The 26,360-nt window shown below is 36.2% G+C and overlaps 1 protein-coding gene across 1 annotated transcript; it reads left to right on the forward strand.

The window, feature by feature from the left end:
• The first annotated feature begins 12,497 nt into the window (after nucleotides 1-12,497).
• On the forward strand, nucleotides 12,498-14,007 carry TUSC1 (tumor suppressor candidate 1). The gene has a single exon (XM_019749832.2). The coding sequence runs from the start codon at nucleotides 12,645-12,647 to the stop codon at nucleotides 13,269-13,271; it is 627 nt and encodes a 208-aa protein (XP_019605391.2). The 5' UTR covers nucleotides 12,498-12,644; the 3' UTR covers nucleotides 13,272-14,007.
• The last annotated feature ends 12,353 nt before the right edge of the window (nucleotides 14,008-26,360 follow it).

A 26,360-nucleotide genomic window follows, 5' to 3' on the forward strand; every position in this document is an offset into this window, starting at 1 on the left:
CTCCCAAGAAGACTTACAAACGGCCAACAGATACATGAAAAATGCTCAACTTCACTATTAGGGAAATGCAAATCAAAACTGCAACAACAAACATGTTTTAGATTTAAAAGCCATGTTTGCCACTAGTAATATAAAACAGCATAACTCCTTAGACATCTATTAGTGTTTGTGAAGCTGTGGGTTACAATATATTAGTGGATCATAACCAAAAATGTTTTTCCTGATGAAATACAACACACACACAAAAATCAAAACACATCACATATAGTAGTTAAGTGTTACTTTCTGAAACTTATTTAAGTTATATGTTCATATCTATATACATATTTTTGCATGTATTCTGAGATTTTATGTAAAAAGAATTTGTCACTGTGGCATACTGCACTGTACGTGCATTATTTACTGCTATATTCTAAATAACACTAATTAGTATGCATATTAAATAAGACCTGTGACTACTGTCCATGAAAAGATGAGAAAAGGAACAGAGCTCAGCCTCCTATGAAATATGAGCACTAACTCAGCAAGCTCCATACTCTGGTTTATAAGTACCCACCGCACCCAGTTTGCGTTCTGCCACCAGATATCCAGCCAGGAAGACCGATGATCATCGGTGCCCAGAACCAGGATGTAAATGAAGCACACACAACAATGTTACAAGGGAAAGTTAACTCTGTTCAAAATCACACTCAGCGCTATGTTTGCCACCTCCTTGTCAACTCGAAATGTCAGCGTTCCCTGTTTGCTGTAAACATACTGAGGTCAGAGACCATGAGTTCTGTTCAAGACAAAATCAGTTTATTTTAATTGGTATAGGGAACACCTGATAATTTCAACTAGGTTTACTAATTTTCTGTCAATAAGCCATAATTTTTTTCAAAAGATAAATTGACTAGAATTAGGCATATATGAGTACTTATAAATTCGAGGAATATAGTTACATGAAAAAAGACATGGCTTCTTTGTCATGTCTTTTCCCTGAACTTGAGTCATATGTCAGCCATACAGCCATATGTCAGATCCAGAACACAGGACAAAAAAGCAAGTTGATGGGCTTCCAGTGACAACATGGAATTTAAAGTTCTAAGAACTAGATATTCATTGGAAAAATGAACTGCAACTTGCCAAGGTCAGAGAATGACATTTTCATAAATTAATGCTATCAGAAGCTGCTGGGATTTTCACAATTGTCTTATTTGAAACCAGCAGAAGTTCTAACAGAGGTCATACTGATTATGCTGGGAGCAAATCTGAAGACTTCCAATGCATGTAAGAATTTTCTTTGAATACAAAGTGATAAAACTCAAATAGATTTTTTTTTTTTATATACTAAACAGCACACACCTATGTTTGTATGTTTAGTGCCTCTTCAGTTGTTCTAAATTGTTTCTCTTTTTATATACTTAAGCTTATGTATCACTTTTGCTTGTAGTTTTTAACCACAAGTAACAAAAACCTTAAATTAGAAGTTTCAGTTTGATAGAGATAGATTTGGGTTGAAACTGGGCAATGAAATAAATGATAAAACAACAATGAGAAAGGTACAAACAGCCTATAGGAAAGAGAAAGAGAACTGATTTTCTACTCACTTTGAATATGTATTAACTTCTGAAAAGTTCATACCTAGGTGAACCCAGAACACAGGAATTGATTGGAAATTATTAAATATTTATTTGGCTTTTATCATTTGCCATTAACTCATACATAAAGAATATTCTGAAACCATAATAAGGATTATGATTCTAAATATTCTATTAAACATTTCATTATATTTTTAAAAAGATGGGAAAATGAGGACAACTTCTGTGAGACATGAGATGAGACACATAAATGGGAAGTAAGAATAGGGAATTTTAATTTGGCTGTAATTTGTCTAATCGTGTCTTTATCTACCAGAACTCATATTTCACTTAATTCAACTTCCTCCCCTTTACACTTCCCCAGACAGATTTTAAAGGAAATGGTCAATTCCAATCATCATCTCCCAGTGGAGGTGAAGTGTTCATTGGCAAGAAGGATCCAAGCAAGAGTTTCCAGCCTTTTTAGCAGCAAACCTACTGTCCATTTCCCTAAATACAAAGCAGTGATGGAACAAGACACTGGCATTACACTGGAGTGATACTTACTGACAGTGTAAGATCTTGCGTGCACGGGGACCGTGCCTTCTGACCTGGCCAAGGAAACCGTGGCTGTGGGCGGCTCCCAGCCCTGCCCCATCCCTGGCAACGGAGCCTCAGAATGGCTGCCAGAGGGCCTGAGCCCCACTAGGGTCCATGGACGTGCTTTCACTTTCTGGCACAGTAGCACTCCAGGTATAGACTAAAATAGGAAAGAACAGCCTGCAATGGTAACCACTGAGCTACCACAACATAAATAACATTTAAAAATAAGCAAACAAACAGTATATTCCCTGGGACTGGAAGGTGAAGCACGTTTTCCCTTGCAGATATTCCCCACTCCCCATTTGCGTATATAACGTCTATCCTAGTTTTCATTCCACGGACTTCAATTACTTAATTTTTCTAAATATGAATAGCCTTTTACCTGAAGTCAGATTTTGATGGACAGCTCTGTTCTGACACCCTTTTAGACGTGTCATCCCTAGGCAGATGCGTCTTGCTTGTGAGGTGGCCAAGAAAAAATTTTTTTCAAGTTAAACCCATTAATGCAGACCGTTTTCTTTCCCTTGGACTCTCCCCCAGACCCTCTGAATCTCTAAGCAACAATAGGCTTGGCTGACTGTCTTGATCTGAGACATTTAAGAGGATTTTAGGAAAGATTTGGCTGTTATTTGTTATTCGTTAATATCTAGAATAAGGGGAGAGTATTATTTCTAGCCTTTCAAACAAAGGGTTTCAGAGGTTGCTTTGAAAGTAGGACTGGTGATTGGGATGCTTCCATCTCATCCCGCTCTTTGGATCATCATGAATGTTACGCTGAGGAGCTTGCCAAATTGTGGTATGTCTCTCAGTAGCAAGTAAATACAAGGGAAGTAAATGGACAATAATTTATCCTGTACTTGTTACAAGTTACGCAAATTACCTTGAACAAACAAATGTGTTTTTTATTATTACCACATGCCATAAAAAGATAAAGGTTTGTGGGAATAATTATTTTAAATTGCATAAAGGCAAATGCATATACTGATGCCTTTATATTTCATATATATATGGTATTTCACTCACTGGAAAACAATGGATCTAAAACTTAATTGAACATCTCATGTAGGTCATGAGACTATGCATCTAGGAGAACATATTCAATGATTTATCCAAAGTTACTTGGAATTCACAGCGCAAGTAAAGTATCTCTCTCACTAAGCCAAAGCTAAAATACTGAGTAACAGCACTCAAGCACATAACTTAGGAGGAGGCAAGCAGTGCTGCCCTTGAAAGGTGAGGACCAGAAGTGGACACTGGATCCCCCACACATTCGTAGGGGGAGCTTGGAGCACAGTATTGAGAGAGTTTTAAAGTGAGTCCCAATCCAGCCTTGGTAGGACAGAATAATTAGTGATATTTGCATGGGTACTGGGGTGCAGAAGGGAGAGCCGGCCCTCCTGCCCCGTATTTGCCATCCTTGGCTCACCCGGGGCTTATCCATTTTATCATTCAGCCATCCATGGATCCATCTGCTTTGAAATGGCTAATTGAACTTCAACTACACGAACTTCTGGGCTGCATCCTAGGAAATCGGAATCTATGTTCTAGCCTAAATGTACTCAGGAAAATTTAAAACCTAACATTATATAGCACCATCCTCGAATTTCCTTTCTCCCTGGATGACCTCCATTTCAGATGCAGATGTTTTAGATATCCTCTTTCCACTCCATGATTCTCTTTTCAGGAACACTCTTACTCTTTACTTCTACACAATCTCATGCAAATATATCTTTCTCTCAGTTTGTAAATAATTACTGGTGAACTCTTTGATATAGTTTCCATTTAACTGTAAAGTGGTGACTGGGTTATTGCATCTGACCAATGTCCTCAGGAACCCTTAGGTAATTAACTCCTTCTGCTACATGTATTTGCCACATCTTTGCCTGTTTCTAAGTCCCCAGTTTTTTTGTTTGTTTTGTGTGTGTACACACACACACACACACACACACACACACACACACACAGGGTGCCAAAAAAGTATACACATATTTTAAGAAAGGAATAAACTATTAAAATTATGCTGATGATAACCACTTTGAGAACTCTTATAACTGCAGAAGTCAAATGTGACTTGTATTCACCTTTTGTTATCAGTTTATATGGAGTATTACAATTTTAAGTTTTTTTCTTTCTTAAAATGTGTACACATTTTTTTGGCCGTGTGTGTGTGTGTGTGTGTGTGTGTGTGTGTGTATTCTAGCTGCTTCCTCATCACCTGCTTCTTGTCCAAAGTTCCTCTTTAACTGTTGTCTCAGGTTTCGTTATGGACATAATCCAATGATACAAGATATGACTAAAAATGTGGATAAATGGGCTTTTTTTTGCTTAAGATTGCAGTTGTTTTGGACTAGACAAGAACACTGTAGAATCAGTTCCCTAAACTCAAACCGTTTTTAATGTGCTTAGTCAATTCTTATGTATTTTCTTCCAAGCCTTATTTTACTCTCATCTAAAATCTACTAGTGGGTGGATTGTTGTCTCTTCTTGGTGAATCTCTCTCTACAGAAAAATCTGGATATTTTCCTGTAGATATGATTAAACTAAGCCATTGTTTATCAATATCTGAACTCCAAAGTCCTCTTATTTCCCTAACATTTGGAAAAATTAGGCTCAGCAAAAATGGATTCAGTAATAACTTCACTTTTAATAAACAAGGGTTTTATACATTAATACTGTATATTTAAAAAAAGCTATTGATCACCCCTGGACTCATTCATTTATACAACAAATATTAATGGAGCATCTAAGCTGTCCTAGATAGTATACAGGGATAAATGAATTAGATATAAACAAAATAAAGTATTAAAAATTGAACTTGCAGAATAGTGGGAAATTTAATAAGCAAAATATAGTCACAACTAATTTTCAACATTCTGAAGTAAATGAATAGAATGAAGGGATAGATAGCAAAGATGGTTGTCACCTAGAAAGACCTTGATGGAAAGGATATTTAAGTTGAGATCTAAGGATTTTTTTTCTTTTTTAATAAAAAGGCAAGCCACACAGAGTAGAGGAAGAATATGTTCCAATCAGTTAGAAATCAATGTTCAAAATCTCCAAAGCGGGAAACAGTCTGACAAGCTCTAAGAATTAAAAGAAACCAGCACGGCTAGAACGTAGTACACATGCAGGCAACAAACGAGTCTTAACAAGTAAGTAGAAGCCATAGATTATTAAAGAATGCTTAGGCCATGATGAGGTCATGATAAGCATTTTAGATTTTATTGGGAGTAGAATGGGAAGCCACTGGAGGGTTTTAAGTCGAGTAGCATCATGTTCATATGTATGTTTGCCAAAAAGTCACATTGGCAACTCTGTGCAACATGGATTTGAGAGCATAAATATTGAGACGAGCAAAGCAATTGCTGCATAGGCCAGATTAGTACTTTGGACTAATCTGACGTCAGAGGAGATGCTGAGAAAAATCAAGATATGTTTCGAAGCAGACACGGAAGACTTGAGGTGGATCTAGTACCAGAGAAAGGATTGATCAGGAAGAAGGAAGAATCAGAGAAGATAGCTGGCCTAAATAACCAGATGGATGGTAATACAAATTGTTAAGATGAGGATATATGGGAGAAAAACACGTTAGTAGAGGAGGGCAGTGTATTAAGAGTTTCATTTTGAAAATATTGCTTGAAACACCTCATAGATAGTTAAGAAGATATGTCAAGCGAGAACTGACATATGAAGCTGGCACTCAGAATACAACAGTTGGATTGAGATATAAGTTTGGAAATCACTAGTATAGGAAAACATATTTAAATTCATTCATTGAATGAAATATTTAATGAAAGCATAGAGAAGAAAGGATAATCTGAGAGTTGCAGTTTTAGAGTTTACAACTGTAATGGCAATCAATACATGTTCAAATTCCTACAATGTGCTAGGAATGTTACATACTTTAAATATGTTAGATATCGGTTCATAGTCAAATTTCAATAAATACTTGATTGAATGAATGTGTATCCTTCACTGAGACAAATATTTTTTCTGTTTGAAATATGGTAGAACTTGTCCTCATCTCAGCTGAAGTGCCAAGCATAGAGTATAGGTGTCTAGTTGTCTAAGAGGGACTAAACCATATTCAGAATTTGCATCATGGGATTGAGGTTGTGAAACTGGTTCAGTGCCCTGTGTATATAAGAAGACAGCAAAATCAGAGAACAGATTGCAGAATATGAATTTCTTGGAAGACTCTAGCAAGGGAGTGTTTTCCTAAGGTTCCCACTCCCTACATATTTCAAGTAAAAGTACCTCAAAAGAACCACAGATAAATAGTGGGGGTAGTGTGCAGAATGGAAGCTGACATATCAGCCTAAAGCAGAATACACTGTGACCTGCAGAAACTCATATTTTTAGCATATGCTTCCACAAGGTGAGTGCAATGGAAGTCGCCTTGAGGCTCTTGGTATTTGCGGGACAGTATTGATGGGATAAATCTAAAAGTTAAAGGTTAGCTGAGGCTGACTTTGATGACAGAGAAAAATGACAAGGCTATAGTGGGGAGTGACTTCCAGCGTTTGGACTAAAGTGAGAAGCAAAAAATGTTACTGGCTTTATTCTTCTCAAAGGACCTTCCCCACAAAGAACTCCAAAAAGATTATCTGCAGGAGGTAAGGCAACCCCACTGAAGGAAGCTGTATGGAGTTTGCACCAGAGCCAGGGTTGAGGACGGAGTTATTAGAAGTGAAGGAATGGTCTGTGCCCGAGGATCAGTGTGTGATGCTCGAAAATGCACAAAGGTGTCCTATCTGAGGAAAGGCTTGTGTGCAGGCATCTGCTATCAGAGGACCAAATGCCAGAAAATGGCATCACCAACTACCTATGGTTTTTCTTCCTTTTCATTTAATCCCACTTTCACCTCCTCCCTGTTCCTGCCCTTGAAGGAGCTAAAAATCGCAGCTGGAGGAGGATGAGGTGAAGTGTGGAAGAGAGTACACATCAATTGCACCCTCCTGCCCACTGCAGGCTGGTTAATTCCCCATCTGGGGTGCGGGCAATGATACTGTTGTGAGAAGATGCGAAGCCATGAACTGGAAGAGCACTTGAAGTTTCGAATTACATTGCAACGGACCTTTAATATCTGAAAATGAGGATTGTTCATTAATGCTGAGAAGTAATTGCAAATTAATGGTTCTTCTCAAGATATTATCCAAGGGAAAAGAAAAAAGAGCTACCAGAATGGCTTTGAGGGGCAGTGGTAGGAGAAAAATTAAATTACTTGTTTTTTGTACCCTTATGAAAATAGCTTGTGAATAACTTAGTTCTAATTGGAAATTATTCCCAAACTCCTATTACTACCTTTAATGAGGTATACATAACTGGAGAACTCAGACTGAAACAGAATCATTATCTGAGGTTACATATGTTTAAGAATAACAACGTCCTCCATGTACAAGGTTGATGACAGAACTGTCTCATTGGCATGAAATCAGACATACAGAAAATGCTAGAAATATGCAGAGAGATCACTTTCGTTTTATTTCCCACCAGTTTCAACATGGCTTTCTGAAGGTTGAGACCAATAATTAGAGAAATAACTGAAATATAGCACCAATTTGCCCAGTACTGTCCAATACGCCTTTCTTTGGTAATGGAAGCACTCTGTAGCTCACCATCCATCATGTTAGCCAGTTAGCCACATTTGACTACTGAGCACTTGCAATGTGACTAGTGAAAACAGGAACTGATTTTTAACTGTTATTTTATTTTAACTCACTTAAACTTAAATAGTAGAAGTAAAGACCCAGACTCTTTAAGAAATAATGCCAGTCTATAAGCACAGAGCATAAAACAACACTATTTTAGAACTAACAGACATTTATCCCCTAAACAGTCTATTTTGGACTCCTGTTTAGGCCAAGTATCCTGTGTGGATGCATTCTGCTTTCAGCTACATTACTTTCTGCTAATCTACAGTGCTCTTACCCTCTTTTATTAGTCTGGATAGTGCTTTTATAATATTTGGAGGAAGGAGGGTATTCTCCCCACTGTGGAAAGTATCCTAATTAAGATAGATAAGTCATGCTGCTTTTGTTTATGTCACCATTTTCCCTGTAGCTAGAATTAAATGATGCTGTCAGAGGGCAATGCTAGTGTTTGATGGCTTTTAATATTTTTGTCCATATCAAAAGACTAAATAAATGCAGTCAATATTCCCAATTCCTAACTCTCTAGTAATTATTCTAATAAAGAGATATTCATGCTACCAAGCATCAATACACACCCTTGATAGCCCTAATAAATCTGCTCCCAGAAAATAAACCATGTTCATCTAAGGCTTTAGAGAGAATATTAGCAGACACCAAGCTCAGAATGTGATTAACCAGACTCTTCAGCACACAGGGCTTACAGAATATGGATTTTTAAAACCCAAACACTTATTGAGAACTATCAAGAAGTAAGAGTCATATCGTCAAAGGCGCTGCATGTTATATCTGTGGTAGGTATTTAGGCAAATAACTCAAATAGGGGTTTAAGATAGCACTGGCTATTCACAAGAACTCATTCTATAAATGTCTATCTCATGAAAGAAAAACAACTACAAAATAATGATAATATTAAGAGTATTTATAAAATCCAGGTATGTCTTACTCCAAACCTCATATCTCTTATTAATTACATATTTAAAAATCTATTTTAAAGGCCAACTACATATTAAGACAAATCATTAACAATCTTTGCCATTAACAAGGCAGTGCAAACCTCCTTCCTATTTCAGTCTGAATAATTCCAGCATTCTATGACTCTTTCTTGGTGAGTTTCAATTAGTTCAGTCTGCTGAATATACAGGTTAACTTTGGCTATTAAATGGTTAGCATTTTTACTAGTAAAATCGTCCTAGTCATTTAATAAATATTTGTATCACAGACACACACACACACACACACACACACACACACACACACACACAAAATATATATATATTATAAACTGCTCCAGAAACTCCTATTCTATTTGCAGATACATTTGCACAAGAAATGGTAACACAGGGAAGGACCCCAGCGTCAAGTTACATGAACAGGCAATAGCTTATCAATGGTTAAAAGAGGAAAAAAGCACCTTGAGTTCAGATCTCAGACAGATGTATGAAATGGTAGGGTTTATAAACTTGGCCTTGACGGGATTTTTACAATCCAGATAAGCGAGGGAAAAATGAAAGGGACTGTATAAACAACAGGAATTTACTTCTCATAATTCTGGAGGCTGGGCCGTGCAAAATCAAGGTGCTGGCTGATTCAGTTCCCCAAGGAGGGCTTCCTTCCTGGCTTCACCAGGCAGAGAGAGAGGGGAAGCAAGCTTTCTGTGGTCATTTCTCATATGGGCAGTAATCCCACCATCAGATCTTTACCCTCATGATCGCTTCTAAACCTAATTACCTCCCAAAGGCCTCATCTCCAAATATCACCACATTGGCAGTTAGGACTTGAACATATGAATAGGTGAGGGGGTGCACAATTCAGTCTACAGAAAGCACATTACAGCCAAACTCCAGGGCCAAAGAGCTCAATGCCTCTTAGTAAAAGAGTGAATAAACCAGCAGAGCAGTAACAAAAGGCAAGCATGGAAACACCCAGTGCATCCAGCTTATGGACAGCTGTTAAGTACCAAACTAAGGAGTTCAACATTATTACATAATAAACTCGACCACAGTTGTTAACCAAAATTCATTTGGTGAGGTATTGTACGATGTTTTAAGGAGAGAGTCAAGAAACAGATATTTAATATAGATTGACTTCTCCCAATGTGAATGTGCCATAAATTCCCTTAACATTATTGTTTACTTTAAAAAAAAAATGTGATTCAAAATGGAGAAATGAGAGTCAAATGAGTATGGCAATAAAATAATCTTAGAAATCAACTGGGGATACAGGAAACAAATTATACATATATATACATATACACACAATGTGTACATGTATATACATATACATACATGCGTATATGTATATACATACGAAGCCTGACAATTAGGTTCGCGAACTCATCCTAGAAAAGTGCCACATACCACATTGCTGAATATGACTACGGTCACCTTCAAAGTACTCCCCCTGGGAAGCTATGCACTGATGCCAGCACCTAGTCCACCCTTCAAAGCAATTTTGGAACTCTTTTTCTGGAATGGCCATCAGAGCTGTCGTCATATCACCCTGGATAGTATGAATGTCATCAAAATGTCTTCCTTTCAATACTTCCTTTATCTTCAGGTAAACAAAGAAGTCACTTGGGGCCAGATCAGGTGAGTAGGGAGGGTGTTCCAATACAGTTACTTGTTTACTGGCTAAAAACTCCCTCACAGACAGTGAGTGCCCTGTGAGCTGGTGCATTGTTGTGATGCAAAAGCCATATATTGTTGGCGAAAAGTTCAGGTCGTCTAACTTTTTCATGCAGCCTTTTCAGCACTTCCAAATAGTAAACTTGGTTAACTGTCCAGCTGGTATAAATTCATAATGAATAATCCCTTTGATATCAAAAAAGGTTAGCAACATTGTTGCCACAAGTTTGCAAACTAAATTGTCAGACCTCTTATATGTCTGACATATGAAAAAATGAGTCTGTATCATGGGGCCTCTTTGTCAAGTGAGCACCTAGAAATATATAACAGCTACCATGTATGACAAGAACAACTTGCTTGGAGGATGGGAGAAAGGGGACAATAATAAACTCAACAGCGGTCATTCAAAGTTGATTTTGAGAAATACTAAATGGATGCATGAATTGTAAGGCAGAAAACAGTGCTATTCCAATTTGCTGACATAGCTCTTCTCAACTATTTATAAAAATGTCTGTTTAAGGCATTATGTTAAGAAGCACAATGATTATAAACTCATGTGTTCATCCTTTTATCTCTTACATGAGATACAATTTAAGTGGTTTAATAATTAGAGAATGGGAATTGACGGTATGGAGGGGGAAAAATGAATACTTACAGAAAGATAGTACTTTGGGCTTGCGTTGGGTGCAGAGAGAAGGGCATGGAGGTCTTCTCATATAACCAGCATCAGTGTCCTTTAGGAAATCCAGTGTGGTTCATTACAGTCGTTAGTTACAAAAATTTAGCAGATATTCTACAAGTGAAACAGAGTAGGTTTAACCTGGGAAGCTGTAAAAGAGGACACTAGTGGATTTACCAATATGGGTGTGAGGACAGTGGAGCCAACAGAAAGTAAAACACTAGTACATAACTCATAACACCCAGGAGGTGACTGAATCTCTTTTATACATCTAGCTTCCATGGCATATCTTTTATCTCACAGGCCCCTAAAATTCAACATGTCTAAAATGGAGAACTAATCATCTGTCCTTATATATCAGCATTTTCTCCTGCATTCTCTATATACGCTATGGGAAAACACATTTTTTTTGTTCAATAATCTGTAGAATAGTCAGTGCATATCTGCAAGAGTTTTCACCATCTATTTTTAATGGAAACTAAGAATGACATGGTCTTTCATAAAACTAAATTTATTATTTTTTGGAATTCTGAAATTATATATTTTCTATTTTTTCATGAAATAATAGTGGCAATTGAGAGATTGCCACTATAAACTATAAAAAATTACATAACTGTTATTTTCCCCTACATACTAATTTTTATGTGTACTTTTCAATGAAAACCCCAACTCTGTGATCCAGGGTTCTCATATGCTCTTCATTTACTTGTTTCAGTAGTTCCACATTCATTCAGAGTCGGAGCCACCTGTCCCCCAGACGATTTGGAACTTACTGAGTATACAAAGTTTCTTGAAAGAATGGGCACATTTTGAGTTTTCCTAGGCTTTGTGGACAGACCTGTGGAAATTAACTCATTATAACCTTGTTTCAATAGTCGCAAACAATTTGCAAAGTGGAGTGAAATTGGAAATTGCTCTAGCTCTTTTCATGGCTACCTATTCCCACTTGAAGGCCTCATGACAGGTGCACAGCTCAATTCTGTTGAATGTTTTATAAAGCTTAGAGGTGGATGAAACAGCTACGTTCTTAATGAAGTTACAGCTTTCCAACTTGCCCCATATCTCTGTCCCAGAACTTATCATTCATTATTATTTATTTGCTTTGAGATTGCCATGTAAAGAGCAAGGTAACCAGTGGCGGTTGCGTTGGAGAGCCCAGAGAGGCTGGCTGATTTCTGCAGTGCCCAGGCCTGCACGGAAGCGCCCTGGCAGATCCCAGTAGAGGATACACGCTTTTCCCGGCGCTGCCAGAAGGCTGAGCAGCGAAGCGCTCCCCGGGGGCCCTGTATGTGTGCCGGGCCGGGAGATCACAGGCCCAGGGGGCAGCTCCACCACAGGAGACAAGACACGCCTCAGACCGGGCAAATTCCCGGCCTCCTCTGGCGCTAAGCCAGCAACCGCCGCCCGCCACCTTCTCTCCTCCTCCGCTGTTGCCCCGGCCGCCCCGCTGGGCCCCTAACTCGCCGGCGCCTCGGCGCGTGGCCCCTCGGCCCTCAGCGCTGGCAGCGCGGTAGGGACGGGACCGATGTGGCGCATGCGTGGTGGCGCCACCAGGCGCGGGAGCTGCGGCGGCGGGGACAACGGCGGGGATCGTCGCGGGCAGGGCCGCCCAGGCCGGGTTCGTGGGGGTGGCAGCAGCGGCAGCGTGGGCTGGCGAGGCCGTGCGGGCGGCGCCCGACAGCAGCTGGAGGAGCGGTTCGCCGACCTGGCGGCGAGCCATCTGGAGGCCATCCGCGCGCGAGACGAGCGGGACCGGCAAAACGTGCGGTTGCGCGAGGAGAACGCCCGTCTGCGGCTTGAGAACCGACGACTGAAGCGCGAGAATCGCAGCCTCTTCCGTCAGGCTTTGCGGCTTCCCGGAGAGGGCGGCGACGCGGCGCCCGCGGAGGCGACGAAGGAGACCCCGGACCCCGAAGAGGCAAGCACCAACAAGAGGGCGCGCGGCGGTGGCCCGGAGGACGATCCCGGCAGCCCCAGGGCCCTGAGGGCCCGCCTGGAGAAGCTGGAGGCCATGTACCGCCGGGCCCTGCTGCAGCTGCACCTCGAGCAGCAGGGAGCGCGCGCGCGTGGGGACAAGGAGCAGCCGACCCTGCGTGAACCCGAGCCTGGCCTCCGACCCACGGACCCGGAGCACCCAGAGTCCTGGCAGTAGCTGGAGGCCGCAGCCGGGCAGAGGCGGGGCTTGGCGCGGGCCCCTCCTCCTCTGTTCACTGCCTGTCCTCCTCCTCCCCCCGCCCCCCCGCACTTCCTCCCCAGCTCCCACGCCGTCCCAGCGCACGCCCTGGGCTGGGCTGCGCTCCGCTGGCGGAAGCTGGCGGGCTGTGCGGGGCTGCAGGGCACTTCCGGGAGGCGCTGCGCGTTCGGCCTGTGGAATCCCCGAGTACGGAGCACCTGCCTCTTACCCCTGCTGGTTTCCGTGGAGAGAGACCTAGCAACAGAGGGCAAGTTTTAAAACAGCAAGAAATGGGTGCCAGTCAACAGCCCTTAATTCCTGAACTTTTCAGGGTGTTGTGAGAACCTGTTGTATTTTTTCTTTTTCCTTTCTTTATTTTGGTTCTTTGAGGGATGAATAATACCTTTTGAGTTAGTTGAGTCTGTTGTTAATTCTTCAGTCCTCTGAAGCCCCCAGCCATTATCTCTTAGGTGGCCAACGTTCTAAATATTGTTTTTAAAAATAGGTATTAACTTGGATAGCTTATAAAATATCACCCTTTTAATTAAAAAGGTAATATTTATAACTTAGGAATTTATGTTTGCCCTGGCTCTAGTCTTTACACATCTAATATATATTGATTTGTTTACCCCCCGAAAATTTTTAAACTTTCTGCCTAGAAGTGATTCTTCGAATTGGTAAATAAATCTCGTTTATTAAAAGTAACCTAAAAACATCCAATGACTATTATTTGAAGTGTGTTAAATTTTTACATATGTTTCTCTAAGAAATAACGTGTGTATACATTACATATTTTAATATGACTTTGGTTTTCCTTTGTAAACTAACATTTCTTTTCGCTTTATATAACAGTGATTGTTTTTAATCTAAAGATTAGACACTCTGAATATTTCATTTTTATTACATTTTAGACAGAGTATTTTGCCTAGTTTTGACTGAATTTTAAAGAAATTATAAATTACTTTAGATAGCCCTAAAATGATTTAAGTCTCAGTTATAACTTCAATGGCAAAAAAAAAAAAAATCATTAATTTTAACAAATGTTCTGAAGTCACTTTAATGAATTCTATTAATGAACAATACTTTTACCTACTAAATAGTGAAGAGGATACCGTTTACCTGATAAAAATCATGTGTGTGTAAGACAGTGTTTAAGTGATGGAAAATGCTTCGGTTCCACAAAATAAGAAATGGGAAAAATTTTTGTTAGAGCTAGGAAAAAAATGAGCTAAAATTTTTGTTTTATTTGTGGCATATTCCACAAGGTATGTATGTATATATATATATATATATATATATATATATATATATATATATAATATTATATATATATATTATATTATATATATAATATTATATATATAAATATGTCAAATACACACACACACACACAAATCAAGGTGCCAAAGAAAATAGTTTTGTGATTTTTCTAGTTCTTGAAGACATGTTATGCATTTTACTTAAAGGTAGTTGGTATTTAGTTGTGAATGTTAAAATCTTACTCTATGACCAAAAAATATGAGAAGAAACTTTGTGAGAATAGGTAGGTATATGAAAAGTATTTCTATCTCCTTTACTTCATTTCCTAATAGTGAAAGAAAACATTTTTAGGAGGTAGTAGAAATTGAAGAATAGGGGGAAAAAAAATCAACCCTACTGCTATTTAACTTTAGATTTAAATTAGTTACCTCTAACCCTTAGATTTCTCATCAAGATGAACATAATACTTACTTAAAAATATTATAAAAATTTTATTGAGATGCTATATGCAAAATGCTTGCCTTAAAGTAAGTGCTCTATCAATGAGAATTACAATCCAAAGTGTGAAAGTCACAGATACATCTTTTACTGACACTTTCCTTTGCCTTGGGTATTTTACTTCTTTATGACTTTACGAGTATTAGCAGAGATATGTATATTTTGAATGAATTGACATTTTTCACTCCATATAAGCAAATAGGGAAGATAAAACTTTATGTAATAAGGGAATAATGCAAAAACATGTCAAAAATATTGCTGATTGTGGTAAAATTGGGAATATTCAACAACTAAGCAAAATATTTAGTTTATATAGTTTTTAAACATCTTTCTTTTAAACATCTTTTAAAACCAGGTACAATATAAGCATGGTGAATCCGTTTTTTGTAAAACAGTAAGACACACACACACAAATAAGGATTACGTTTTAGCATAATTCCTGAGAAGTATTAAAACTTCTTCTACCAAAATGTTCCATAAAATGGGATAAGGCTAATTATATTTCAACTTTGTTGAATTTACTTTCTGATAAATGATAAACTGTCATGTAGTAATACAAAAAAATGTTTTGCTATATTGAAATATGTACCTATTTAAGAAATGGGTATAGTTGATTTTTTAAAAGTTTGATCTGGGATCTAGTTTAATTTAAAATAAACTATAACTGCATATTATCATATGTTACAGTGATATTTTCATAATTTCAAATTTGTGCAATGAAAAGAGGGCATATACTTGGTAGAAATGAGCAACAAAAATATGTGTCAGCGAGGATTTGCATTTTTTTAATTAGCATTTTTTAATGGCTGCTAGTCACAAAAGAACATATCAACCCTACTGCTACTCTTCATATTTTTCTCTACAAAAATTAGGATATAAATCAAATATAAAAATGAGTATTTATGCAGATTTTTAGAACACACTCTACTTGATAAACTTCTTGAACATTATAAATATTTGAAGATTACTTGAAAACATCTATTCTTGCTTAGTCTTAGATTTATGTTTGACAATTCACAAGTATTGCCATAAGCTAATACCAAATTATTAATAAATGAATAAATTGAATTATCACTATATACTAAGTAATTACTAGCAGCATGATTTTGATTCTAATGCCAAAATACCAATTTCTGTTTTGCTACAGGAAGAGATTTGTACTGAAAATTTGTCAGAAAATTTTCATGAATGAATGACAAAATTATTAGTATTTCTGTTCAGTGATTAATTGATCAATTATAAATTTTAATTTTTGTACTATAAGCTTACTTTTTTGATATATATCTTACCTACCTGATAATAGACAGCAGAAATATGGACCAAGGAAAACACGTGGATAATACATCTAACTTTATAGGATTAGTCATATTCAAATTTCAAATTTTAAAGTTTAAATGAAGATTAACATCTCTCAATGATCAGAATTAACAGACATTGTGTTTAATCCATAACAGATTTTGATTATAAAATTCTTATTCAGAATCTACTTGTCAGGATCATCTTTTTGCATATTTGATGATAATTTGTTAGTAAGAAAGAACTTTTTAAAACCCAAAATTTCAGACATCTGTTTAGACAAAAATTGAAAAAGGAAAACAGTAACTTTGTTTGGATCTTGATCCTTGTCTGGATGATAAGCATTCTACTCTAAAAATTGTATTCTTTGAGGAAGAAACTTTCACAATCTATCGCATATCTCTTACTCAGGACTGATAAAAGTTTTCCTTGACCTTTTGTTTTTCCAGGTCTCCTCACTTTATTTTTGATTTTACATTTTAAACATGTAACATCTATTGTATTTTAACCTTAATGGATCTACCTTTAATTGTGGTGAAGATTCTGTTTGTAATAACCAAGAAACCCAACACTTAGTCACTGTTAAAAACAATGAAGATAGATTTTTTTTTTTTTTTTAATTTGGTAAAATTCCTGATTCAAGTGATTCAGGATGTCAGCAAGTTCTGTTCCACATGGTCATTCAGGGTCTCAGATTCTTTTTTTCATGTTCCTCTGTCTTGCCCTAGGTCATTGTTTCATCCGCATGGTAGAAATAGGTTACTTCCAGATCCAGGTTTCAGCATTTGGGAAAGGAAAAGAGAGGCCTGGCCAGATATGAAAATTACATTAATTTTCCTAATCACATTCCATTGGCAAAAGTTCATCACATGACTGATTTAATGTCAAAGGAATCTGAGAAGTGTAATCAAGCTGTAGAATGTTTTGCCCAGGTATAATTTCATTATTATGGACAAATGAGAGAACTCTTAATGGAGGATGGCATCCACTTAATTTTTAAAAAGAATTTATATATCATGGTATAACATTTTTGAAACTACGTAATTTAAAATAGAAACATAATGTAATCGCTTTATAGATTTTTAAAAATCTGACCTGTTCATTCCCCTGTGTACTATCCTTATGAGTACAAACATGAGATATTGCTTGAAATCAGCAAAGAAATAATAGCTATTAAATTTTATATAGGAAATCCCTGTAAAGTATGAACCATCTCTGAATAGTGTATATGTCATAAAAATGGGGTTTTAAGAGCCTATTATCGGTAAACATTATATTCATATGTAAAACTAGATTTATAACTTGAGGAGGAAATGTTTTCTGTTCATCTTGTTTCTTATTTACTAGCGTTCTACAACATTTAGAGCTGAAAGAGACCTTGGAGGGTTTTAAACCAGCTTCCTTTCCGACTTTTTGCCAACAATTTCACAGTTTCCACAGGGAACTACATATATACTGCACTCCATAGCTTAGAATATGCTGATCACAATCTTAGGTAGTATTATTCCCTCCTGTTTATGAATGAGGAAACTGATGAACAAAGAAGTTGAATAACTTTTCCAAGTTTAAAAAGAAAAACAATTGAAAAAAAATTTGAACTAGAGATATAATTGATATGACATTGTAGAAATTTTAGGACAGATAATAATTTGATATATGTATATATTGTGAACCGATTACCATAATAAATTAACATTCATCACCACAGATAAGATTTTTTTCTTGTGATGAGAACTTTTAAAAGCTATTCCCTTAGCAACTTTCAAATATACAATACAGTGTTGTAAACTGTAGTCACCATGCTGTACACTACCCTCAGAAATTATTCAAATAATTCTGATTTTAATAGGAATTCTTCTGGCTTTCTCTATTAAGCATGCAAGTGCTCAGTAGATTGCTAATTTTGCAGTCTTTATCATGGTTATTGTTATATTTATTTCATAAAAAGATGTTTTTCGCTTTATGTTGTAAAAGAGTTTAAATAGTAATAGAATTATTTATTCCTTTGAATTTTGGTAAATTTCACAGGTGGGTCTCTTGGGGATAGATGGATCAATTATTTGGGGGGGGGGCAGAGTAGATATTTGAACATTTTGCCTACTTATTTGATGGAGATGCATCTCTTTGCACACCTGGCCCAAGGTGACAGAAGGGAAATATTTACATTCCTAGGTTACATTCCGTGCTGAACACAGAAAGGAAGCATATAGCCCCACTGTCCCTGGCAGCTATCATGTGATTATAAGAATGGTAGAGAGATGGAAGAAAATTTATTTTTGGTCACATCATTGCAGCTGCATTTGTTCTGCCTGGAGACTGGCCTACATTTTGATTTCCCTTTACGTGAGAAAATACATTTCCTTATTGTTTAAGCTAGTTGGAGTTAGGGAATTTTCTTAATAGTAGTCAAAATGTAATACTATGCACACTGCAATGACACATCAAAATATGGTTGTCTCATAAACATGATATTATGTAAAAGATACCAGGTACCAAGAACATAAAATGGACAAAAAGCTAAAATCTATATATGAGGTTGGACAATTAAGTTCGCAAACTCATCCTAGAAAAAGTACTACGTACCTCATTGCAAAATATCACTGCAGTCACCTTCGAAGTACTCCCCTTGGGAAGCTATGCACCAATGCCAGCGCCTAGTCCACCCTTCAAAGCAATTTTCAAACTCTTTCTGGAATGGCCATCAGAGCTGTTACCCTTGATGTCCTGAATGTCATCAAAATGTTTTCCTTTCAATATTTTCTTTATCTTCCAGTAAAAAAGAAGACATTGGGGGCCAGATCAGGTGAGTAGGGAGGGTGTTCCAATAGTTGTTTGTTTACTGGCTAAAAACTCCCTCACAGACAGTGCCCTGTGAGCTGGTACATTGCTGTGAAGCAAGAGCCATGAATTCATGAGAAGTTCAGGTTGTCTAACTTTTTCACACAGCCTTTTCAGCAGTTCCAAATAGTAAACTTGGTTAACTGTTTGTCCAGTTGGTACAAATTCATAATGAATAATCCTTCTGATATCAAAAAAGTTAGCAACATCATTGCAACAAGTTCGCGAACCTAGTCAGACCTTCGTATATTGAGAACTCCAATAATTCAAACAAGAAAAATCAACCCAGTTCAGAAAAAGGCAAAAGACCTTACCGATCCTTTATATTACAAAAAAACTGAATAACCGATAAGCATATGGAAAGATTATTTAAATTAATAGTAATATAAAACTAAACTTATGTGTTCCATCTCTTGTATTTCATAACTCAAATAATTGACATTTGCCTAATGACCGAAGAAAAAATTAGACATCATTTTGAACATCTTTTCCAATGGTTTTTATATCTAAATGTTTATCACATTCTGTAATTTTTGCCTCAAAAATGCTTTTCACAGGTTTTCCTTTTCCTCATTCATAATTTTGGACGTAGGGTATATCAGGACCTTTGCGCTTCATTTTCTGTAAGGTGAACATTGAAGAAAGCAAATTTATTTTAGTTCGGAAGATAAGTTGGTATATAGACTGTTGACCAATAATCTTTAAAGCAAGGTATGCTGGGAGAAGGTTAAAAAAAATCTCAGATCTTTTTTTACATTTATTTTTCTCTCATCCTTTAAAAATTTATTATTTTTGTGTACGAGTATGTTCTAAAATGTTCTAAGTATACTAAATGTTATACAAATTTTAAGTACTCAAAAATATTTTATAGATCTGGTAGAGTGTAAAGAATACTACACTGGAAGTCAGCTGTTTGCAACATTTGTCATTTAGTAGTTTTGTAATTTAAGAATATCAGTTAATCTCTCTAATACACAATTTTTCAAATTAAAAAACTGGGTAATGGAATGTATCCAAATGTGTATCATAGCTAGGTTTGTTATGAGACTTAAATTAGATATTATATCTGAACTTGGATTTTATGTTTTAAAATACAATACCCAAGTAAGAAAATTATTATTCCTAAAGGATAATCTCTTCATGTTCCTTGGCTTTTGGACAAAATAAATTAGCCATTAAAATTATTTTAGACTTTTTTAAAATTTGTTTTATCTCCTCAACTACTTCTTAAGATTAAGGATTAATTTTTCAGAATTTTTTGGTATATGTCTCTGCTTGGCCTTTTATATATTTCAAGTGACAACTCAAGGCAGGTTTATATCAAGTATAAGCAGGCTACCAAATTAACTTGCAAATCACAAAGGTTATATTACTGAATCTATGTGCTTCACAACAGTTTTTGAGAAGAACAAAACCACTTTTGTGCTTTTAATAAGGCACATCAGTACTACTAATAATTCTAAGATGTGAAAATCTGACTGTGAAGTTGATTATGTACTCAAGCAGAAAGCCATAATCAAAAGGTTTCTGAATCCACTCTCATTCCACAATGTTTTCTCCCCATGTTATTCATGTAGATGTTGAGTTTCTTCACACAAAAAAATGCAAAATAGTTGGATCTAAAGAGTCCCTTTAACCAAAAGAAATTTTCACATTTTCACTAAACCAATGTATTTTTTGATGAAATAAATTCATATAAATTATTCTTCTGAAACTGAGATTCTGTAGCATTAAGAGAATCAAATAAAAAAAAAAAGTCCAAGTATAACTCCCAGATATCAAACCTTGCCATATTCACTTTCGGTCCTCTTCCACCCTACTTTCTATTTACCAAATTACTGGCCTCCCTTGGTCCTTGGGTTACAGGGCAATGTTGCTTTCTGGTTGGATTTGTCCACTAGGAAATACTAGTAGTAAGAGATCAGAAAGAGGAAGTAATGCTAGGTCTGGGTTTGCTATAGGTTAGTTACATTCTTTTACCAAAGGTTACAGCTCCTGTAAGACTGTCTTCTCTACAGCGCCCTCTGTCTCCAGGTTATGGTAACAGTTCTAGGCCTTCACCACTTCTAACGGGTGGTGAAGTTTTCCATGGTAAATATTACTAGCTTCAGGGTACTGCGCTATCTCCTCTGGTTTCCCTAACCATACCCAATTTTTTGAAAATAAGCCTTATTAAACTAATTTAAAACGACTCACCTGCAGTGTGCCATCTATTTTCTGTGGGAACCCAGATTGATTCATATATAAACAGTGACTACTGATATTGGTATTGACTGGTATGATTTAATTTTTATTGCATATAATTTAATGCATTTTAAAGATTCCATTGAGCAAAAGGATACATCTCAAAATTTGACCTTCTTCAATTAATCCAGTTTGATGTTTTCTTGATTTAACTAACTCAAAATACATATATACAAATTAGGTTTGATATTTAGGAAGATACTAAGTATGTATTACTTCTCATAGGGTTTTTTAAAAATTGTATCTTAAGTAATTCAGTACCATTCATCAGATATTTAGTATTTTAATAATGCTTATGCACAAACTATCTGACCACTGGTAAAACAACCTATGAGATAATTTCCCTTAAAACATTTAATATCCAATACAGAGATGTAGACATATAATGTAAAATAGGAAATCAAGGAGAAAATACTAACTCCCCAAACTAGGAAGAATAGGATTCACATGAAGTGTTATTTGAGCAGATTCCTAAAAGACAGGTAGAGGATTGAGTAGATGGGTCTTGTGGGATGATTATTCAAGACTAAGGGAACGTAAGCCAAGGGATATGAATAAGGATGTATAAGAAATGCACTAGGAATAAAGAGACTGTAGTATGTATGACAGAAGTGAAAGGTATATAGGATTGCATGTAAATTTGAGTAAAGTAGGGGTGAAATAGTGGAAGGCCTTAAATTCGAAACTGAGAATTTCATCTTTTAATGGAGAAAAATCAAAATTATTTGAGCAAGTCATTGATTTAGTATTGCATGCCATGATTAGATGTAGTTTTAAGAATGCTGCTTTTACACAAGCAGCACATAATTAGAGGAAAGTTGAAGCTGGAGGTAGGAATACTAGGAAAGGAATGAGAACAGTGGTTCAGTTAAGAGGTAATAGGGCTTAAAAACAATCAAAAGTGTGTTCAAAATTATTAAAAGATACTTAAAATGTAGTAATTGAAGAGTAAATAAAAGGATGCCTGAGTGGTTCTGAGGTCCAACGTGAGTCTGGATATCAAGAAACGACACTAGAAGTGTACAAATCATATTGAACATGAGGAGGAAAAGCATGGAAGAGACAACTCTAAAAGATAAAGATGCACAAGAAAAATTTTTATTTTTAAAGTTAGATTTCATTAAGTAATTTTATTGGTAAATCAATTTTGATGATCTCTTCCTATTTGTTGTATATCTTGAATTAATCCAGTTAGAATAAGTAAAATTAATATAGATTATGCATGTGCAGAATTGGAAATTTCATAATTTTCGAGTCTTGGCAGTATTTGTATAGGGTGGAAGAGTGGGACAAAGTGGAGACTTTGCAACCTGGATTAGTGTTGGGGGAGAAATACAAGCTATGAATAAGAAATACAAACAAAACAGAAACAGACTCATAGATACAGAGAACAGACTGATGGTTACTTGATGGTGGGAGTTTGGAGAGCTAGGTGAGAAAGGTGAAAGGATTAAGAAGTATAAGTTGGTACATAGTTAAAAAATAGTCACAGGATGTTAAAACCAGCATAAGGAATATAGTTAATAGTATCGTAAAAACTATGTATAGTGTCGGGTGGGTACTAGACTTATCGTGGGATCACTTCATAAATTATATAAATGTCTAACCACTGTGCTGTACACCTGAAACTAATATGAATTCATATTGAATGTCAGCTATAATTTAAAAAAAATAGTCACATAGATATAAAGTCCAGCATGAGGAATAATACTGTAATAGCTATGTGCAGTGCCAGGTAGATAACAGACTTATTGGGGTTGTCACTTTGTGAGGTATGTAATTGTCTAATCGCTATGTTGTTTGTACACCTGAAACTAACTAACTAACTGTAAAGAAAACATTGCCTTCTCTTTACTTGTCATGCTTAACATCAGGATTGTGAAGTTGATGAGCCGAGTTCCTGGGCCTTTTGTGTAGTGAATGCAAACTGTATCTTTATTTCCAGGATGCTGATCAGAGAGGGATGTTGATAACAGCAAAGGATAAAGTGAAGGTACATTCATACAAAAGGAGAAGATTGGATTTTTATGGCAGTCTCTCAGGATTTCCTTTTTTTAACCAGCAGTCAGAAAAATCAATTGGACTCAATATCTTTACTTATAGCATAGTAACATCAACTCATAGAATGGTTGAAAAATCAAATGAGAGGAATGCGCATGAAAGTGCATTGAAAATCTTAAACTCCATACAAATGAAAAGGATTGGCTAAGCTAATGGCAACAATATTTAAGATAACTTTTATTAAAATTGATTTTTAAGTGATATAAGGAATAAGCCTTATCATATCGCTTTAAAATAATTGGTTCTGTCTGAAAATGATCAAAGCAATTAATCTAAAACGTTTGTCATTGGAGATTAAAATAATGCCCCGCATGTTACATGTTACAAAGTTTGTCGATATACTCTTTCATTGTAGGTATTCAACATTCACTAAAGAAACCTAATTTCAATTACTTCTAACTTTTATAGTCCTACATATCTTATTGCTTCTATCATGCAATGATATGAACTATTTATATGAACTATTTTTCTTATCACTTTTTAAAAAGTAAGTCCTTCGTGATGAGGATTATTTGCTCTGTTCGTCTACATGGGTCCTGATAAAGCATAAAGCCAGTCGACACATAATTTTTGAGCATCGATATGTTGCCGCTGCTGTCTTAAAGAGAAAGAAACAGTATAATTAACCCTAATAGTTTGTATCTTAGCATTGTGGAGATAAGGTCTCCATGAACCTATATGATAAGAGGTTGGAAATTTAAAAATTATCCATTATTCTGTTAACAAACTAGCAATCATTCACTTGTGATGTGTGTTGAGTACTGGCTTTGTGCCAGGCTTTGTGCTAATTGCTAGCTATTAATAATATTCAAAATACTGTCTGGTCATTACTTTGGAAAACTTACAAGGAATTGAAGGGAGATAAACAATAAATATCTTTTTAAAGAAAATCAACAAAATGTTTTTTGCTTTTGTTTTTGTTTTTGTTGTTGTTTAGCAGAATTTATTTTCATGTTCTGGTTTAGATTAATTCTGGAAGGACAAGATGAAAAAAGTTACAGTGTTGCTGAATTCGTAGTACAGACAGGTGGTCCCTGTTACTGAGCTGATCTAGTTTACGTGCACACAATTCTCTTCCCCCATTTTATTCTCTTTATCTGTATAACTTCTCACCAACTCATTTAGTTTTAGAGGCAATTTAAAAGTGGATATGCCACACAACGTGGGAAGGATAGTCTCTTCAATAAGAGGTTCTGGGGAAGCTGAACAGCCGCATGCAAAAGAATGAAATTAGACACTTATACCATATTCAAAAATCAACTCAACATGGCTTAAAGACTTAAATTTTTCTTATCACCATAAAACTCCTAGAAGAAAATATAGGGAAAAAGCTTCTTGACATTGCCCATGGCAGTGATGTCTTGGATGTAACATCAAAACACAGGCAACGAAAGCAAAACTAGTCAAGTAAGATTACATCAAACTAAAAAGCTTCCACATAGCAAAGGAAACCCTCAACAAAATGAAAAGGCAAACTACAGAATGGGAGAAAATATTTGCAAACCATATATCTGATAAAGGGATAATATCCAAAATATATAAGAAACTCCTACACTTCAATAGTAAAAATAAAACAACCTGATTAAAAAATGGGCAAAGGACTTGAATAGACATTTCTCCAAAGAAGATATACAAAGGGCCCCCAGGTATATGAAAAGGTGCTCAACATCACTAATCATCAGAAAAATGGAAATCAAAACCACAATGAGATATCACCTCACGCATGCTCTGATGGCTATTATTAAAAGAAAAAAAAAAGATAAGTGTAGGTGAGGATGTAAAAAACACCGAACCCTCCTTGTACATTAATGGTGGGAATGTAAATTTGGCACAACCATTATGGAAAACAGCAAGGAGGTTCCTCAAAAAATTAAAAGTAGAACTATCATATGTACAGCAATCCCACTTTAGGTATATATCCAAAGGTACTGAAATCGTGATGTCAAAGAGATATCCGAAGTCCTGTGTTCATCACATATTCCCAATAGCTAAGACATGGAAGCAACCTAAATGTCCATTGACAGCTGAATGGATAGAAAAATGTGATGCCACAGGTAGGTAGGTAGACAGATAGATAGATAGATAGATAGATAGATAGATAGATAGATAGATAGATAGATAGATAGATAGATGATAGATAGATCGATAGATGATGATAGATAGATAGATAGATAGATAATAGAATATTATTCAGCCTTTAAAAAGAAGGAAATTCTGCCATTTGTGACAACATGGATGAACCTGGAGAGCATTATATTAAGTAAAATAAGCCAGAGGCAGAAGGATAAATACTACATGGTACCACTCTATGAGGAATCTAAGAGTTGGACTTACAACAACAGAGAGTAGAATGCTGGTTGCTGAAGGCTGGGATGGGGGTGAATGGTGGAAAGGGACAAATTAGCTAAAGGGAACAAAGTTTCAGTTACAGAAGATGAATAAGTCCTAGATATCTACCATACAGCATAGCGCCTATAGTTAACAATACTGTATTGCATACTTAAAATTTTGCTACTAGGTTGGTGCAAAAGTAATTGAGGTTTTTGCAGTTATTTTTAACCTTTTAAACTGCAATTACTTTTGCACCAACCTAACAGGAAGGTACATCTTATGTTACATGTCTTCATCACAAAAAAATAAAGAGGTCTGTAGGAAACTTTTGGAGGTGACGGATGTGATTATGGCCTAGCTTGTAGTGATAGTTTCACAGAATATATATATATATATATATATATATATATATATATATATATCCATACTCAACAAGTTGTTTAAATACGCACAGCTTTCTATATGTCCATCACATCTCATTAAAGTAGTTTTTATAAAACGTCCTACCTGTAAGAAGCGTTCACTGAAGTAACTGAATAT

The sequence above is a fragment of the Rhinolophus sinicus genome, linkage group LG04 (genome assembly GCF_036562045.2).
Source record: "Rhinolophus sinicus isolate RSC01 linkage group LG04, ASM3656204v1, whole genome shotgun sequence".
NCBI lineage: Eukaryota > Metazoa > Chordata > Mammalia > Chiroptera > Rhinolophidae > Rhinolophus > Rhinolophus sinicus.